Here is a 19,530-nt window from a genome sequence, read left to right as displayed (position 1 = left end):
AGTCAAGAATACGTAATTGTTAAAATTCGTAACCTGGGTAGCGGTATTTACTCAAAACCTATTAATATATTGTCAGCAACACAAAAATTGCTTTTTGGGGGGGATTTGTTCAAATGACTATATTTGAAGTCTTATTCGACATATCTTAACTTCTAATCCTGAGCAGTAAAATGGAATCACGTGTCTCCAATGTACTAACTCTTTATAAGAATCAGGCATATTCTTAAGAATCAATTATTTCCTCTCTACTGTAAATTTAATAAACTGGAGTTACGTCCCTCTGGTACTCGGACGACAAACATATCGCCACTGCCACTGCCAAACCTTCCTTCCACAGAGTACGCCATGGACTGCATTTTCCAAACTAGCGAGGCTCTGGCGTCTGGATTTAGAGCATAATCCTCTGCAGTTTAGCTGTTAAAGATTAAAAATTTTGAAAGAAGGGCGGTTGGCAACAGACGCCAACCAAACGTATATAAACTCCCAGATGAGAGATGGGGAGGTCGGCTGTTGGAACTGAGAGGCTGTTTTTGCTTCGGTTAGCTAGGACCGGAGGACAGATCTCCCGAAACGGATGCTGTAAGAGATTGGATTGCCGGGCAAGCTAGTGCCTTGGTGTCCGATTTACAGGTAAAAGGGTAGTTTGTACTGGATGTTATTTTGAAGTAATTACGGTGCGCCGGGCAGCCTAGTGCCTTGTCACCGTGGAGGTTGAGAAATGTACACGTCGGGCGGCCTAGCGCCTGTTAAGACGTTTCTTGGAGTAACGCGAGTCTACCTTGTGACAAGCGTACTTCAGATGTAATTCATGAAATGTAAAGCATCCAGGTACAAACAATAGAGATTCCAACACCAAAATTAGAGTTTTGGCCCGATAAATAATTAGAGAAATGAACGTTCGGATACGACTTGTATATACTTCAAATTTTACGTTAATTAAACTATAGAAATTATCCAAAATTTCCGTTTTTAATTTCACACATGCTGGACAAGGTCATTTATTCCCCTGATCATAAAGGTTTCGCAAAAGTTATCCGTTGTCTCTTGTAGTTAATTATATAATTATTTTGACTTGTAGCAACCCACGTGCATTGTCGTACAAAGAAAGATACCCCTAGACCGTGTACATTTCTCAACCTCCACGGTGACAAGGCACTAGGCTGCCCGGCGCACCGTAATTACTTTCAAAATAACATCCAGTACAAACTACCTTTTTACCTGTAAACTGGACACCAAGGCACTAGCTTGCCCGGCAATCCAATGTCTTACAGCATCCGTTTCGGGAGACCTGTCCTCCGGTCCTAGCTAACCGAAGCAAAAACAGCCTCTCCCTTCCAAGTCTCAGTTCCAACAGCCGACTTCCCCCACTCTCATCTGGGAATTTATATACGTTTTGTTGGCGTCTGTTGCCAACGGCCCTTCTTTCAAAATTTTTAAGCCCGCCTTTCTTTTGAACGTTCGAAACACGAAGCAAGAACAGAGAGCTACATGGTATTTATACATGGAATAATATGAACCTATAAGTATTGCAATAAGGAAAAAAACACTGTTGCCCTGACACGGGGGCAGGGTAACAGATTCCCCCTCCCCAGCGTTACAATTCAATCTGAAATTTAAATTTCAGTCTGTGTGAATTGTCTTAAAGTCACTGAGAAAAGTTAAGCACTGTATCTGAAAAGAAGAAAAAGTTCACTGATAACGTTATTTTAACTACACATCACAACCGTCTCTCTGAAAAAGAAGAGTCTCGATTTCACTGCACTAAATATCCAATTTCCACACGGATTCTTCCTCCTGGAATCCTGGAATCTCCTGGACATCTCGGTCATCTGGTCATCAGGACTGCTCCCAGGTGCAGACAGATTCAGCTCCTCCACCTTCCAAGAAACATGTCCTATCCCGCTCTAGGGTCGACTCAGCCTCCTTCTCGGTCCATCCGAAGAACCTCGGGCTCCTTAGTTCCCTTGTCCATGCGTCTGGGACTTCTGCGGTACTTGGTTCGACTCCTGTCGAATTTCAGCTTCAAATGCTTTCTATCGTTCGATCACACGACCCGACTTAAATATGGCTTTTCCATTTTTCATCTTTAAGGAATTCCCTTCCTTCTTCGGGCATCGAACTGCCATCCTTCAGCATTCTCTTAGCGATGAAAATCTCATGTCTTCATGTTCACAATTGTCACCACCCTTTATCGGCAAAAGGTTGACATAACATAAAATACAACAGTCCGTAATTTAAATCTTATATTCACATGAAATAAATTTACCAGAACTCAAATGTGTAGCGACAATAAATCAGGAACTTAATTACTACTGTACAAATTAGAAGTCAACTTTTCGGCTTCTTTTTCATCAGTCATTTTTCACTGCCCTTCTACCCCCTCCCCTTGAGATGGATTCTCAGGGTAGAATTTAGGGACGAGTGCTTTCCCTCACACTTCTCAAATTTCTTCTCGGAATGACCTTCAGCTGGTCAACGTTAGCCAGAACTCTCTTCCCCTCACCTTCCTTTTCCAAAACAACATTATTTGGGGTAGTGAAATTCAGAATTCTGTAGATCCCTTTGAATTTCGGGAAAAAGCACGCAGTTTGCTTATTAAAAGCAGACGAAATCCTATGCTCTTGAAGCAGTACTCGATCTCCGACACGAAGATTAACCCTTCTTCTGCCCTTATTGTAGGCCTTTGACGACTTTTGCCTCGTCTTTTCCTCTTTTCCTCTTGCAAATTCAAAAGCCGCGCCCATTCTTTCCTTTAACTGTATGACGTAATCCATCTGTCTCTCCGCCGTGACGTCCTCCCCGGTTCCATCTTCCCTCTGAAGCTCCATTTTCCGAGTGTCATGCGGTGTGTACAAATCACGTCCAAAGAACAAGAATGACGGTTTCAATCCAGTCATCGAATTCGTTGCATTATTAATGGCAAAACTTATCGCGTCCAAGTTTTCAGCCCACGACGAGTGTTCCTTGCAGAACTTTCCAAGTGCTTGCTTGATTATCTTAATAGCTGCTTCTGATTTATTTCCCTTCGGTCTATATGGCGTAATATAGACAGGCTTGCAATTCACAGAACGCAACGTTTGTGAATACAATTTGCTTCGAAATACACTCTGGTTGTCACTGACAACGTATTTCGGGAATCCTGACTGAAAACAGTACTTCAAGAATGCTTGCGAGATCGTCCTCGCCGTTGTAGTTCTAAGCGGTGTCAAACTAATGTGCCTTGAGAACTCATCTTGAATAACTAAGCAGTACTTGTATCTCCCCTTCGTACTTGTAGGCAGTGGTCCAAAAATGTCCAGAAACACTTTGTATCCAGGCGCAGTAGCTTTCCTCGAGTTCATCAATCCCATCTTTCTGCTGTTGTCAGGATTATACTGAAGACAAGTGATACAACTTTTGCAATAGTTACTGACATCTTTGACTACTCCGTCCCAAGTATAATTCTCTAGGACCTTAAACAATGTCTTTCCATGTCCTAAGTGCGCAGATAATAAATCATCATGCGAAGATTTAAGTACTTCACTCTTAAATTTCTCTGGTACCCACAGCTTCAATCTGGAGCTAAACGGTGGATAAAGTCCAGTGTTTTCGTCAACGAAACGGTAAAGCAGTCCATCATCGTCGAGACAGGAATGTTGCAGATAAAAGTCAAATTTTCTCTTCTCTCGAGAATCCTTTATTTCAACTTCTTCTCCATTTAAACATCTGTAAGCCTTGTTTTTGTGTGTGTGTGTGATTTCTTATCTATACATTTACAAGACATACAAACACGTAGGTTCAAATTAACAACGTAACTTTAATACATGGAAGCCATTCACGTACATCTTACACACGGTTACTATAACAACCAATCAATAACATGCTATAGAATACATATTCTTCTTCTTCCTCTAATCATGCGTCTATCATCTCCTCCTGGAGTCTCTTTTTGTTTTGTTTTAAGTGCTGGTCTCACCGTATCTATCAGGAGGTCTCCTAAGTCTATTCGATCTTCTGATTGGTGTGTGCCCAGCGTCTGTATATGGTTGGTTTTGGTTATCTCTTCCCTCTGCATCCTCCGGCTGTCCTTCTGGTATCGATTCATGGTTTGGATCAGGTAGATCTGTTGATGAGGGGTTTGGTTCACACTCACGTTTTCGTAGCCACCTGACGTGTACCGTTCGTGTCGATCCGTCGAACAACTGCACTTTATATATCAGGCTGTTGCCAACTCTAGACAATACCATCCCTGGTACATGCTTCGGAGAATTTACTTTCGGGGTCTGCACCCAGACTGGATCATTCGGAAGATATGCAAGATAAGTTTTGTCAAGTCTCTTCCTCTCTACTCGGCCCCGCCGTGATCCAAGAAATGGTGGGCGATCCATTCGCCTTTCCCGCTCAGTCATATCTGTTACCATCCACCAGAGTCTTGGTTGAAATCGCAACACGGAAGCAGAAGGCAAAGTTTGAGTTTCTCCTAATCTGGAATTTCTCAAAAACAGAAGAACTTCCGCGATCCTCGCGTCCAATATGTCACCGCTAATAGAGATTCCAAAGCAGAGTCGCTTTATCCGGAATAATCCAACATGAGTATTGACGACTGTGATGTGCTGCGCCTCTTCAGTCAACATCAACTGACAATAAGCCATCTGAAGGTCTATAATACTATAATGTGTACAATCCCTTAATTTTACAAAGATGTCTTCTGGCTTGGCTATGTTAAATTTCACATTTTCAGTCATTTTATTGACAGTACCAGAAAAGTCAACGCAAAGGCGTAATGAACCATCTTTTTTCTTAACTACGACGAGAGGTGATGCCCAGTCAGAGTACATAATAGGCTCCCAGAGTCCTATTTCGACCAACTTCGCTATTTCACTTTGCACTTTATCTCGTAGTCCATACGGAACTTCATAGTGTCGTTTAAAAACAGGTGAAGCTTTCCTTCTCAAAGGTATATCAACTTTAAACGGTGTGATGGGCTTTGATAGATCACCATCAAAAACTCTAGCATATTTGCTAGATAATAAATTAGCTGGTCTCAAACCTTCACTTTCCGGTATTTTAGTATTAATATTTCCGTTATTCTTTTGTTCAGATCTCGTGTTTGTTAACACAGTATTACATTGTGTTAACAGTTTTCTCCAACCTGGATGAATACTGTCGAGCCATGAACGTCCAATCAACGGATAACGCAGTTCTTCTTCACACAATATAACCGGCAATTTATACAATACATCATTCAATGATAAATCAACCAAGGTTTGACCTTTCAACTTTAACTTATCATTATTCACGCCTCGTAACGTTAGTGAAGTACAATGTGTTCGCCGATGTGGAAACAATTGTTTGAAAGACTTGTTATTAAACAAAGTAACCGTAGATCCAGTATCTACTTCACATTGTAAAATTCGCTTATCAATACACAAATCAACTACGCACGGTCCTGCCGACACAAGAACATTAGTGCCATCTATAGCTTGTGCTCTTGGCTTGAAACTAACACTCCTTGCTTTTGAACGAGTGAGTGTTGCATCTTCCACTTGTATATTTTCTGTGTTTGATGAAATAGTGCAAGTATTATCTTCTGGCGGATGAGAATCACTGACTTCAACGTGCAATAAAGACAAACCATGAAATTCATTATGTATGCTTTGTTCACCAACAATAGCGTCTAAAGGTTTAATATTAGACGTAGATATTTGATCACTTGTAATTGTCTTACTCGCAACTCCACCATTATTTTTCCGAAACTTGCATTTTACATGCCAATGACCTTTCTTTTTGCAAAATGAACATATCGAATATTTTGCTGGACAATGTCCAAGATCATGTCTTCTGGAACATCTGTCACATTCTTCGGTGCTTTTATAACTTCTATTCTGAGGATTAACGAAGTTCTTTTTGTGTGCTTGCGAGGACTGGAAACATGATTTAAATTTCTGTGTCCCAGCAAATGCAACTACATTAGAACTACGTTCCTTTTCACGATGTGTGAACATTTGTGTTTCCCGTTCAATTAATTCCATTTGAAGCACAATATCTTCACATTTTGCTGGAGTCAATGTAGGTTCAGAAAGTAATTTCTTTCTAATGGCGTCAGACCGAACGCCTACAATTATTTGCTCTACAATGGCTTCTTGTAAGTACTGACCAAAACTACATTTAAGTGCTTGTTGCTTCACACGTACCATAAATCGTGTTGCATCCTCGCCGCTTTCCTGCATGCACTGCCTGAACTTAAAACGTTCCACATATTTGTTTATTTTGTGGCCATAATGTTTAAGTAGATTGTCCTTGAGGGTCGAATACGTTTGCCGTTCGACTGGTTCAGGTGCAAGGATAGTCTTCAGCACTTTGAAAGTTTCAGACCCTATAACTGCAATCAGTATGGGTACCTTCCTGGCTTCATTAACATCATGAGCCAAACAAAACTGTTCAAACCTCGTTAAATAATCTTCTATTTCTTCTGAATCTGGCCGGAACTCATAGAATAAATTCAAACCGAACATATTCATAATTGTGGTCAACTAAATATCACAATATCTTAAACTCAATCCGTATCACACTGATTTAAACTTTGTTCTTGTACAATTATTGTAATCTACGCCGTAGACACAATTTGTATCGCATTGATTGAACCTTACCCTTGTGCAGTTATTGTAAATAGTACACAAACCGTGTAATCTTGGTTCTTACCGTAGAAATTGATCAAGCCGACACAATTTCTCCTTGCATAAACCTATGCTGGAATGATGATCGTCGCGTACTCTTCGTGACGTCTTCATCCATACTTCTTCTTACGAAGAATCACCAAGAACATCCTGTACGACTGCGCCATAGATGTAAGCCTTGTTTTGTTGTGTGTGTGATTTCTTATCTATACATTTACAAGACATACAAACACGTAGGTTCAAATTAACAACGTAACTTTAATACATGGAAGCCATTCACGTACATCTTACACACGGTTACTATAACAACCAATCAATAACATGCTATAGAATACATATTCTTCTTCTTCCTCTAATCATGCGTCTATCAACATCCAATTAATTTCGACAAGTAAGGATCACTCTGTTGTTCTCCTTTCCACATTTCTTTATCGTTAAGATCTACGGGCGGCGAAGTTTCTTTCTGTCCGTCCGTCTGTCCTCCGTTTACAGTGTTGCCAGCTGCATCTGTAAACATCGTTTCCGTTTTCCTTTTATGCTTCCGGTCGAATTTCTGACACACTTTGCCTTCGACTTGAGGAATATCATGATGTTCCATTATCGTCCCATCAGGCATCTCTAATCTGAAATATCCTTCAGGCTTGATATCCTCTATCGGATAATTCTCTTCTGCATCCGAAGATTCAATGTAATTCTCCCTCTCAGAGAATCCTGCTTCGATCCTCGACAAGTAGTCAACCGCTGTGTTATTTCTACCGGCAATGTATTTTACGGTAACTGGAAACCTGGTCACCCTGTTTATCATTCTGTTTATGTGGCTCGGAATATGAGAAGATTTCAAGATATCCACGAGCGCAGAATGGTCAGTGTAAGCTATCACTTCCGGTGCTTGCAGAAAGTAATATTCAAATTTCTCCAGACCCATGGTTAACTCAAATAACTCTTTCGCTGTCACAGAATAAGAACGCTGAGTTTCAGACAGCTTCTTACTCCCAAATGCAACAGTCTGCAATTTTCTGGTTTAATCGTCCTCCTGAGCGACGATATAGCCAAGCGCTATGTCAGAGCAGTCTACAAACAAGTGAAACGGTTTCGAAACGTCAGGAATCTTGAGATCAGGACTATTTACAATTGCATTCTTCAACTTCTGCAAACTCTCTTCTTGTTCTTTTCCCCAAGAAAATTTCCTATTTCCTTGTAACAAGTCCGTGATCGGTTTGGATATCTTTGCTTGGTCCTTTATGAAATCCGACAGAAAATTTAAGAAACCTACTAGTCTCCTAACTTGCTTGATATTCCTCGGGCGCTGCAATTGCTCTGCTTGTTTCCTCTTACTTTCTGCAGAAGATATCGTATTTTCTGAAATTGTAAACCCAAGAAAATCAATTTTCTTTCTGAAGAGACGCGACTTTCGATAACTAATCGTCAGTCCTTTGTCTTTCATCCTTCCCAGGACAGAATCCAACACTCTCAGTTGTTCTTCCTGGGTAGCGTTTGCAATCACTACGTCATCATAATAACATATTGCATCAGTTTGATAATGCTCTCCTAGCGTCTTCTGCATCAGTTCCGCAAGGTGAAAAGGTCCACTACGACAGCCATAAAATAACCTTTTGTATCTAAACGTTCCCATTTCTGTCAAGAAACCTGCATATTTTCTTGTATCTTCAGAAATCTGCATATTTGCAAATGCAAACGGAATATCCAGAACTGTAAATATAGTTCCCCCAGAAAGCTTACATATTGTCGACCTACATAATATCAGGTATTTCTCTACGTCTAGCCTCTAATCTCTTATTCAAGCCTTTGCTGTCGATGATCACTTTACATGTGTTATCTCTCTTCACATGAAGGATAGGCGGTGAAAGGTAATCTGTATCACCCCTTTCAATGATCCCGTCTTCAAGCATCTGCTCAACAGCCTGATTCATTAATTTCCTCTTTTGCTCAGAAAGTGGCCTAGGTTTCGCTCGGAACGGCTTCTCGTTATTCACATCCAAACGAACCTCGTAATCCTTTGCTAATCCCGGTTTATCTTGAAAAACATCAATATGCCTTCTCAGTATGGCAATCAAATTCGGCTTGTTTTCCTCTGAGATATCGGTACCCTCCATCAACATGGCAATCCTTCTCTCTTCGTCAACCCCCTCCTCTTTGATGTCGCTGCTACGTGTCTCCGCTCCGCAAGCAAAAACGTTCTCTCGGACTCCTTCGACTACATCCGTGGTCGAACCCAGTCCCCTAGAACCAACAGCATCAACGCTGTCACGTGTCGACGGCGAATCAAAAGGCACGATTTTCGAAAGATCAGGCTCAATTGCCCACCCGTTACGATGAATCATGGGTATAAGTCCCAGCTTAGCCATTAATGTCCTTCCCATTAACATTTCATGATTAGCATTAGATAACACAAATATCTGATCCCGAACCTTGTGTCCGTGAAACTTAATATTCACGTAAGCGCTCCCCAGAGATTCCACATTTCCTTCCGCAAGTATTACTTTAGTTTTGCAACCCTTCAATTTTTCTCCATTTGTCTTCATTTTCTCGAAAACCTCCAAAGACACAAAGTTATTGGACGACGCAGTATCAATACATGCGTGTACTTCCACGTTAGCCACGTTGCATAAAACAATAGGTTCCCTTATCTCTTTAACATTTACATTGTGAGGTGAAAAATTTTCCTTTTGTGTAAAATTTGCAGTTTCCACGCCACGAACTTGACAAATTCGTGGCGACTCTAAGCGTTTTTTGTTACTTCTTTCCCACGTTCATTAATCTTGTTTTGATTTGATTTGTGATTTGAAACTCTGCAACCTTTCTGTCCACCAGTGTAGCATAATTTATTTCTCTGGCAATCTTCCTTCGAAAAGCGGTTCTGTTTGTTTTCATCCCTCACCGCAAGCCGCGAGGGTGGAGGGCGTGAAACCACATGTTCAGCCCTCAAGCGCTCGACTTTCGGGCGGTCAAAACCAATGCTCACAGGGTCCAAGAAAATATCAGATTTCTTTCTCCCCCTCTCCTCTTCGCAGTCCTGCCTCAGCGACCAGCTGCGAATTTCATCTTCCGAAACGAAAGACTTGAATCTCTGCCTTTCCAAAAACTCCGCTTGTAGTTCCAGGGCGTACTCGCTCATTTCTCTCATAGAAGTGAATGTCTTGTTGTACAAATAATCCCTAAATACCGGATTGCAGTGCGACTTCACAAAGTCAATTCTCTCCTGCGCAGAAGCCGAATTCTTTATCCTACTAAAATGCCTGTCAACTTTGCGAACGTATTCCGCCAATTTATAATCAATTTTAGATTTTGCATGATATGATGTATATGAAAACTGTATATATATTCAAAATTTGTAATTTGATGTAACAGTATCATGTATGACATATTTTTAGGACACTTGGTGTAGAGCTGGTATAACAGCTAAAACCAATAAAGTATGAATGAATGAATGAATGAAGAGAGTTGCTTCATGTAGAAGGAGTGGTCTATTGGGCAACTCGGCGCGCTACACACAATTTTCAAAGTATGTTTCCTGTGGCCACAAGGGGGAGAACCAACTTCACCTTTGTTTTTGTTTTTTCCGAACATGGAAACTCAAAATATTCGAAAACGAGGAAAATCGAATTGAGGTGTTCTTTGCTAACAAACTTTGAACAATGACCACACGTTCTAAATTTTTTCATAATATCGTTGGTTCTGGATCCATGGCTAACCTTAAAAAGCATTACGACAGACAGTAGTGAGCTCTTACACTTATGAGAGACTTTTCTTTATTTTCACTTACAATAAGCGAACCAGAGACAATTTTATTTTCATTATTGGTTATTTAACGTTGTCTGCGAATCATGGCGACGAGGATAAATGGCGATTTGATGAAGTCGATAGAACCAAAAATTCGAACCTAAAACTCCTAGATTCATGTCACGTTACGCTAACCACTCTGCTACGGACCTTGGCTAAGGGAGAGCTAATAAGTTAAGAATAACTAAACTTTTGAGCACATTAACCTCTTGATGAAAATAATGCACTAATCTATGAAAAATAAATGCAAAGTTACAATCCAGTTAGAAAAGATTTCAAGCATTTGAATAAAATGTCATTATTGGTTAGTGTGAATGTGTTCAATATTGGTATAAGCTTTCTGACAAACCTCCAGAAATGCCAGCATCTCACTTCCTATGATTTATAGTACTTTTCTGTCATTCTGCAGGCCTAACATCACAGGCTGTGCAATTGTAAGATCATTTGTCACTCACGAGCCCATCAGCTTGGCAAGAAATTAACACTTTTGGAAGAAAATATGTCTGTCTTGCTTCTTCACATCCATCATCCTTTCCTTTCTTTATTAACTTCATTTCCTTACCAACCAAATTTTTAGTTCTTGACTTGCCTGAACTGCAAAAATACCCTCTACACACTGCTAGATTTAAGGAATTCGACACAATTTATTTCAAGAATTATTGTGGCAATGTTAACTTCAAGATGTTCGTTTCTGTCTTGTCCAACAAGGTAATGGTCACGCCGCCGCCTTGTAATCAAGGGGTCCCAGGTTCGATACCCGGTGGAGGCCAATACTGGTTCAGGTCCCACTATAAACTGTTGGTGCAGTCCAAATTAACCTATTTGGGCATAAAGTGGGATTAAAACAACAACTGAAGCTCCATTTTTCATTTTACATTAACGACTACTTGTGAGGACAATACTATATATGCAAAAAACATGTTGTTTTTTTAAAATTAAATTACTGAATATCAATTGAACCTTAAATTTTGGAAACGCGTATTTTGAACTTTGTCAGGAAAATATTCTGAAATTGCAAACTGTTAAAAGTATTGGTGTACGTACCTCCTATTCCAAAGCGTCCATCATCGTTACTCAAGGTGGATACGGTTGGCATTGAGTTAATTATTTTCATGTATTTATCCTAACCATCGTTCATTCACATCGTCGCGATCACCCTGAATAGATGAAAAAGTGAAGTTACATAATCAAATGCAGGGTGTTTCGCTCTCGGTCCCTGATTTTCGCTTATAAAAATCGAACTATTGGTAATAATGTAATGAAATTTGCTACGAACGTATAGTCCACGTGTTTACTTCGTTAACGTCGAAGAACTAAAGAAAACCGCCGCCACAAACGTGGGTGGGGATAAATAGCGAGCGAGTTGTTTTCGTCAAATCACACTCAACCTTCAGCCAATGCTCGTCTACTCCACGTGGAGTCTGTCACATAACTGCGGATACGCTGTTACCGTACTTTGCAACTTCAATGTGGAGACCGTGGGAAGGTGCTTGTGCGCGGAGGGACAAGGTGGCGTAGAGTAGATGTGAAGAGTATATGTGTGGCAACACTTTGCGTTGAATGAGATTGTTGCAGCTGGTGGGCGCGCTCCGTGGACTTTAAAGCCAACCGGTCGTTAACGTATCTAGCGCGTCGACTATACCTTGGTGTATGAGAAGCATGGTGACGTCATTTGAGATGGCGTCACAGTCTTCCCTTCCGTGCAATACAATTGCAACCTCCGACAAAGTGAAAAGAGTAAATTAAGAGACCAATTCCAAAACTCGCTGTGACGTCACCATGCTTCTCGTACACAAAGGCATGTCCGTAGCAAATTTCATTACATTAGGACCAATAGTTTGATTTTTATAAGTGAAAATCGGGGGTTCTTCTTTACTAGAGTGACAATAATATTTTGATCCAAAAACGGGACATCCCAAGGAGATCAGATTACCCCCCTCGAAAAATCGGTTAGGCCTCATTATAGAATTATTGTTGCTATTAATGTATTATAATTATTTATTAAAGTATGGGTCCCATAAATCATACATCACAAACAATAAATGAAATACGATCTTCCCTTGTCAAATGGTATACATTATTACTATCTCGGTATGACTTACATTGTGTTTCTGGTCCCTCCTGATCAACCTTTGATGTTAGTCCTGCGTTGAAGTTGAGGAGTGCAAGACGTATTTATCAGAAGAACTAATCTTCTTGAGAACAAGCCCTTCATAAAACTCCCCACGTATCTGACACATCGCGAGATTTGTCTTTTGAATTTGTGTCAAGATGGAGGATTTTAAATTCTAATTCCAAGTCCGTATTGAAACTAAACGTACACTGTACTTATTCATTGCTCTACAAAGAACGGAACACGCATAAAGCAATGGAACTCACGACGCGAGCTAACCTACACAGTAGCTGTTTGCTCGAACATTCTCGGCGACAATGGAACATTTTGATTGTTATGAAGTGCTTGAAATGCAGTTCAGCTGTTTTGCCAGTGTTGTCATGACGCTAGTTTGAAAACTCCATCTTTTTTTTTTAGCATGAAATTAGGTTTTCAAGCTAACTACTAGACTTTTATAAAAAGGGACAAATAGTGGTTTTCAATAATGGGACGACCGGGACACGTCTCTGAAACGGGACGTATGGTCACTCTATTGCTTACCCCCAGAATCAAATCAATGTTTCCAAGTTCAAATTTCGAGTCTTAACAATTTGCGTCGAACTATCGTAGTTACAACATGCCCTGTCTCCCTGTAATTCACGGAATAGCTTGTTAATTTTCCATATGCCGGCAATATTTGGAAATATTTCTAAACTTTATTTCAAAATGTTAGGTGACTGTTTTCCAATCTTCCATCACATGATTCTACCTCCTAGTGGTAAGTATACTACAGTTGGGTGTTCGTGAATATTTATTGGGACTCAAATCACGACCAAGCACGGGATTAATTGAAAAGAGGCTTCCTACCTTTGAAAACTTAGGTTTCTGGTATTACGGGGGGGGACTCATTTAGAGCCAAGCATCTCATCAGACACATCTACGCATTGATTACATGTGTTGATAGAGGGCTGGGCAGAAAATGATATGGAAACTAATGAAAGGCAAGAGAACGCGATGAGTGTATTCACAGGATGTAAGGGTAGATATATTGGGACACCAGGGAACCATATGAAAGGGTAAAGATGTCGTCAAATTAGAAAGTTCAAAGCAGAGATGATGTTAGAATCCTAACTACATGACGTTTTGAAAGACGTAGATTATAGAACAGTATGTTGCAATGTTGTGTGCACCATTGAGGAGATTAACAAAAACCCTTAGAAAATATTTGGAATTAAAAGAAATGAACAAAGAGATAAGACAAGAAAATTACATAATATTGCATTCATCTCCTGAAAATCCAACTTTCCTCGTTTCTTTAAGAACCAAATGTGCCTTGAAGGTTACTTAACAAGATTATTATCTCTCATGGCCATGTTTAATTTGCGTACAGAATTATAAAAGGGGGGGGTTATCCCATTGCGTCCAGGGCAATTTTGCTAAACAACTGTTAAATTTGAGTAATCATAAAAAATGCTCATTACTTTTCTTTTCAAGTTAAAGAAGGTTAACAAAAATTCCATTAGCTTACATATTTTTTAAAAAACTGCAAACTTTATGGGGCAAGTGTCCCCCTTGTTCCTACCAAGTTACATCTATGCTTATGACAATCTGTGCAGAGACTTTACTGAACTAGAAAAAGTTACCTGTAATTTCCCCTCCTTGATTGCTTGGTTGAAGGCTTGAGCCAATCGGATCCTTCCCTTTCTATCCGAGTAGAGGATCCTTGCTTGAGACCCAACCACCATTCCATGGTGTCCAGCCTCACGGATCCATCTCAGATTATCACGATACTGGTCTGCTGTGGCCTCCGGAACACCACCTGTAAGAAGATAGTTGGTAAGAATATCAACGTCCACAATGTAGAAATAGGGAGCCTCCCCGATGGCATAGCGGTAACGTTGTCCCCATGTAATCAAGGGGTCCAGGGTTCGATACCCGGTGAAAGCACATAGTGGTTCGGATCCCACTGTAGGCCCAGTCCAAATTAGTCTCTCTGTGTACATAAAAGTGGACCTAAAACTCAAACTCACTCAGAAGGTAGAAACAAAAAGTAAATGAAAGGAAGTAGAAAACCTCGACAAATGGCGACAAACGAAATGAAATACCTTGGCTTTTAAAAATTAGCCATCGAAAATTAGGTGATCATGATCAGGGGAGTTGAGTAGTAGAACTATTTTTCAAAAATCCATTGTCAACAATTCGGTGATGTGAATGATTTCCGCACTTCAATTATGATTGACACTTCAGCAAATATTTGGAGCAAGTTATTATTTTTGCACTATTACCTTAATTTGTAATTATTCAACTGTTTGCATTTCACTTCCACGTTCCATTAAGTGACACTTGTTGCTCAGCAATTGCATCTAACAATATTGCATTATTTAACTACATCAAAATTGTTGTCATGGAATTACTCTTCTATGGATTGAAGACCATAATTCTATTTAGCACATGGTACCATAAAATTTTCGCGTAAGAAAGAAATATTCTATAATCTATTGGATTCATGTAAAGTTGCAAAGAATAATGTAACATTTCATTATTAAGGTGAATAATGGTTAGACATTATATTCGTAGTCAATAGTTACACATAATTAACCATTACATACATATAATTTTAAGTTGTAAGACTTTGTTTACCGTAGAAACCTCTCCTCCCTCAACACTAGAGTAGTTTAGTTTATTTCTTATTTTTACCACTCATTCAAATGAAAATTATTGTAATATTTCACAATATATATTTTCTATTATTTATTTGTCCATATCCATACATTTCATTATTTCTTCTCGTGTTCGCTTTACACTTGATGTTTTCGCGCAAATTTCTTATACGTATTTTTCTTATCTTGCGTCGCTTTTCTGATATTTTTGGCTTATCGTGTCGATGCGGATGAAATTATATTTAAAGGAAATCCTTTCAAAAACACAGGAACACCGATGCCTAGGTCGGGACATTTTTTTCTTGCTGTGTAATTTCATCCGCTACTCAATTTTATGCATGTTCTTACTATGATACTTTTCATTCTATTTATAGTCAAAAATATTTTATTTTTATTCCTTGAAAGGAGACTTGACATGAACAAATGTGGCAAATAGCTTCTACAACAACTTGCACCATCCTTAAAAATATTTAGGTGGATCGTACATAATGTTAAACAATGCGTATTGCTTTAGATAGTGCGTGGTGAACTCGACACGTGAGACCCAATAGCACCTGAATGTAGAAACAAATTCATTGTATACGAATAATCTACTTAAGTAATTCTAGTTTTCTTATGACGACAGCCTCCTAGATCTCTTTCCCGCTGTTATGAGTGTCCAAGATTCTGGGTTCGATCTCGAACTGGATATTGCTACTCATTTGCGTTTACACCTGCATCAATTTCTGCGAATCATCATTCATCTCCTCGTGATTAAGCTTTTGTTTTGCGAGCGGAGAGATAAAGGATTTTTTTGTGTAGAGAATTCAGTAAAAATGCAGGCTCGTTTAGTGCCATTGTTCTACCACTGAGCTACCGACCCGGCCTGGCCTCGCCTGATTTTTCGCTGCCACTGTTTTACCTGTGTGGAATTGTCTCTGAAATTTCTAGATAGTTCATTTCCTGTTTGTGGCAAATCTTAACGTAATTTACATATTTATGCTGGGAAGAATCCTGTAACGTCAACAGTGTTTCGAAGGGAAAAACTCCTGTTCGGGTAACACTGGCACAATTCCACAAGATGAAACAGCGACAGCGAAAAATCAGGCGAAGTCAGGGCTGGCTCGTCGGTAGAACAATGGTGGCGACTTCCGTGACGGAGTAGTTAGAACAGCTCGCTACGATGTGGTCGCGATATCGAATCACGGTTAAGACATGAATGTTTGTGATTGCCTGTTCTGAATAAAAAAGTAGAGAATTGTGTTCAATTGATGTGAGGTTGATGTGGGAGAAACTGCCGCTTAGGGAGTTCCATTTTTGAAAACGAGAAGCGGTAGAGAAATTGAATGGTATGCCAGACACCCGGGATTGAGTACTGGTCGAGCCGGCATTTTTCGTTGAAATTTCTGCATAGCACAAGTCCTGTATGTGCCAAATCTTTTTGTTTGTTTCGGTAAGTACTGTGTAACTAAGAAAATGTCTTTGGCTTGGAAATCATTTTTCAGGATCTTCTAGAAAACTTCCAGGAAAGGGGTCTCAACATTTCGAATCAACAAGATCTAACCTAAATATCAGTATATACTGGACATGATTTCTTGGTTGAGAGTACATTATTCAATAAAGCATTTATCTGTTTTGTTACAAATATCAAGCTCGAGGTTCCCAAAAACTAATCTTGGGATTGGGCTCAGGGGGGAAATTGCCCCAATGACCAGTACGTGATTTATTTGTGCTATTAAAAGTTTTCTATATATGGATGTTGAAGAAACGAGTATATTGTACTGTACAGTGCACCACATCATGGAACGTTCGATTCAATATTACTGGCATGTGTTCAACTGAAAAAATGAGTACAGCTTTCAATTTAAAAGATGTGTGCAATTTCATGATCAATATTTAATGTTGATATTGCTTGCATTTTGTTACTTTGATTCTTCCCTGGTGTGACGTAGCATTTGTTTCATATTCATTAAAGTTCACTAATTTTCTCCAGTATTCAAACATATCCCACTCCGCGAAAATGAAATGGGCCCTCTCAAAAAACATCTACAAACATCCCGTTTGATAAAGAATGTTCTAAATTCGGATAGTTTGAGAGGAAACTGCATCCACGACACCAAATGTTCAATATTATTAAAAAGACTGACTTTGCTACAGTGCATTGGGGAGAGTAATTAAATTTCTTCTTCTTCTTTGGCGAAAGCAACCATTCCATGTTACACGAACGAAATTACTTTCTGTGTCATTAAACGTACTTGTATCTCAATGAACTACTGAAATTGTTGGACCATGAAATTCGGGTGATGTTTCCAGAATGGAACAAATTTTAGGAGAAAAACGTAATCATAAAGACTTTTAAATGTTGTTTTGTTAAATCTGTTCACAAGAAACATCAGATATAGAGCAACTGAAAATTTGCTCTAGATAGATGTATGTTAGTTTTTATGCTTTCGAAATTGCCCTAAGATCGAAATCGTTTACTTACATGAATTTCCTTCGTGCTCATGGTGTATTATTGACTTTTTAATTGCTTTACTTTCCAGACACGCGACTGATGAAGATACAAGCTTGGTTATTGCGGATTTCATTCTTTTCTCAGTCCATAACAAAATGTTTCACATTATTTCACAAAAGATTAACGCCTTACATTTGAGTACTCGAGTACTGCGTTCCATGGACGCAGTAAAGTGGCCAGCAGAAGTTTTGACGGGGTAATAATTTTCATAAAAGGTATATATATATACAGGATGAGGCAAAAGTAATGTTACATTGGTGAATGGCCACCACAGTCGCCAGATCCTACACCCCTCGATTTTACTTGTGGGTACATGTAAAGGATAACAGGTGACGCCCATCTACCCAATCAAGCCCACCACACTAACAGACGTCTTACGCAACTGGGAGCGTACAATTGGAGCATGCATTCAAGCAAATAATGGGCATGTACTGTATCTGTAACAATTACATATCAACCCTTATCTTATCTTGTACATTGTACATACGTTTATGGATACCGATTATTACTATTATTATTATTATTATTATTATTATGATTATTTCAGCACTCAAAATTCCCTCGCTGAGCCGATGTTATTGGAGATCTGGGATGAAAACTAACATTTCCCATAAAGTTTCGACACGTAAGTAAATACTCTAATAGACGACCATTTGAAATTTCTATAGTACTTGGAAGTGGAATCTGGCAATCATTTACCAAAATCCGTTCTAGGACGAGCATTCTTTTTCAATCCCGATACGACAATTTCCCGGTCCTCCTCCCCATAGTGATTTACAAAAGCTTGAAGTGTGTTATGACCAGAGCCAGGATGATTATGTAGCAAAAACATGAAAAATATGTGCCTAAATATGTAGAAAAGATCACTAAAATATGTACGTAAGTATATTAAAATGTAACAATATTTTTTGTAATTTTTTGTAATTCTAGAGCTTTTTTTAGGTTTCTGACAGTGAAAAGAATTCTAAACTAATTTGCATATTTTTATTATTTCAATAAGTTATTTTCAACTAATGACTGCAGACCTAACATGCATTCTCTATTCGAAGAAGCGGTAGGAATTAATTTGCTAATATGGCAATAGTGAAGAACACACGGAGCATTGATCTAAAGGTGCTATTTTCGTGGCTTAGAGCTAGATTAAGTGATGTTCCTCTTACAATCAGATAAAAGAAAATGAGTTTTCTCTTTTTATAAATTGGGTACCAGGGGTGTTTTGGAGTTGAACGGCATTGAGAGGTCACTATTCATCTCAGCGAGCCCGGAAACTATGGATTCCACACTAATATCGGTCGTTTTCGATTATTTTATATCAACCCTTCCCATCCCCACCCTAGGGGTGCCAGGATTGTCTTACCCCCACAGTATTTCTTTCCAGAGTGTAAGTGATATGTGTATCAAGTTTGGTTGAAATTGCCCAGGATAGCAATATCGCACTTTCTGTGTAGGCAACCAACTTCGCCGTGTTGTGTAGCGGGAAGCATAACTTGCAGGATATGACACGAAAATGCCACGCAACAGAATGCTATTTTATGTCCCCTTCCCACCCCCACCCCTAGGGGTGCCAGGAGTGTCTTAGCCCCACAGTATTTCTTTCCATATTGCTAGTGATATGTGTACCAAGTTTGGTTGAAATCGCTCCAGGCGTTCGACAGTTATGCGGGAACAAACACACACACCCACATACATACATTTCTATATATTAGAAGATTACTCAATGAAAACTAGTAAATATTTGATGTAAAACTGTGTAGTCTAACCGGAAAATATGTAATATATCACAAAATATATATGTGATATGAAATTCATCATTCCTAACATTGTAAC

General features: G+C 39.3%; 1 protein-coding gene across 1 annotated transcript in view; it reads right to left on the bottom strand.

Annotated features, from left to right (window-relative positions):
* LOC145995147 (urocanate hydratase-like) overlaps positions 1-19,530 on the bottom strand; it is a 145,833-nt gene that overhangs the window by 37,614 nt on the left and 88,689 nt on the right. The window contains exon 11 of the mRNA XM_083131699.1: positions 14,193-14,368. Coding sequence (XP_082987825.1) covers positions 14,193-14,368 — 176 coding nt within the window. The remainder of the gene's footprint in view (positions 1-14,192; positions 14,369-19,530) is intronic.

Source organism: Lepisma saccharinum, chromosome 1 (assembly GCF_977018435.1).
Source record: "Lepisma saccharinum chromosome 1, izLepSacc3.1, whole genome shotgun sequence".
Lineage (NCBI taxonomy): Eukaryota > Metazoa > Arthropoda > Insecta > Zygentoma > Lepismatidae > Lepisma > Lepisma saccharinum.
The sequence above is the reverse complement of the archived record's forward strand: the minus strand, read 5'-3'. Positions and strand labels throughout refer to the sequence as shown.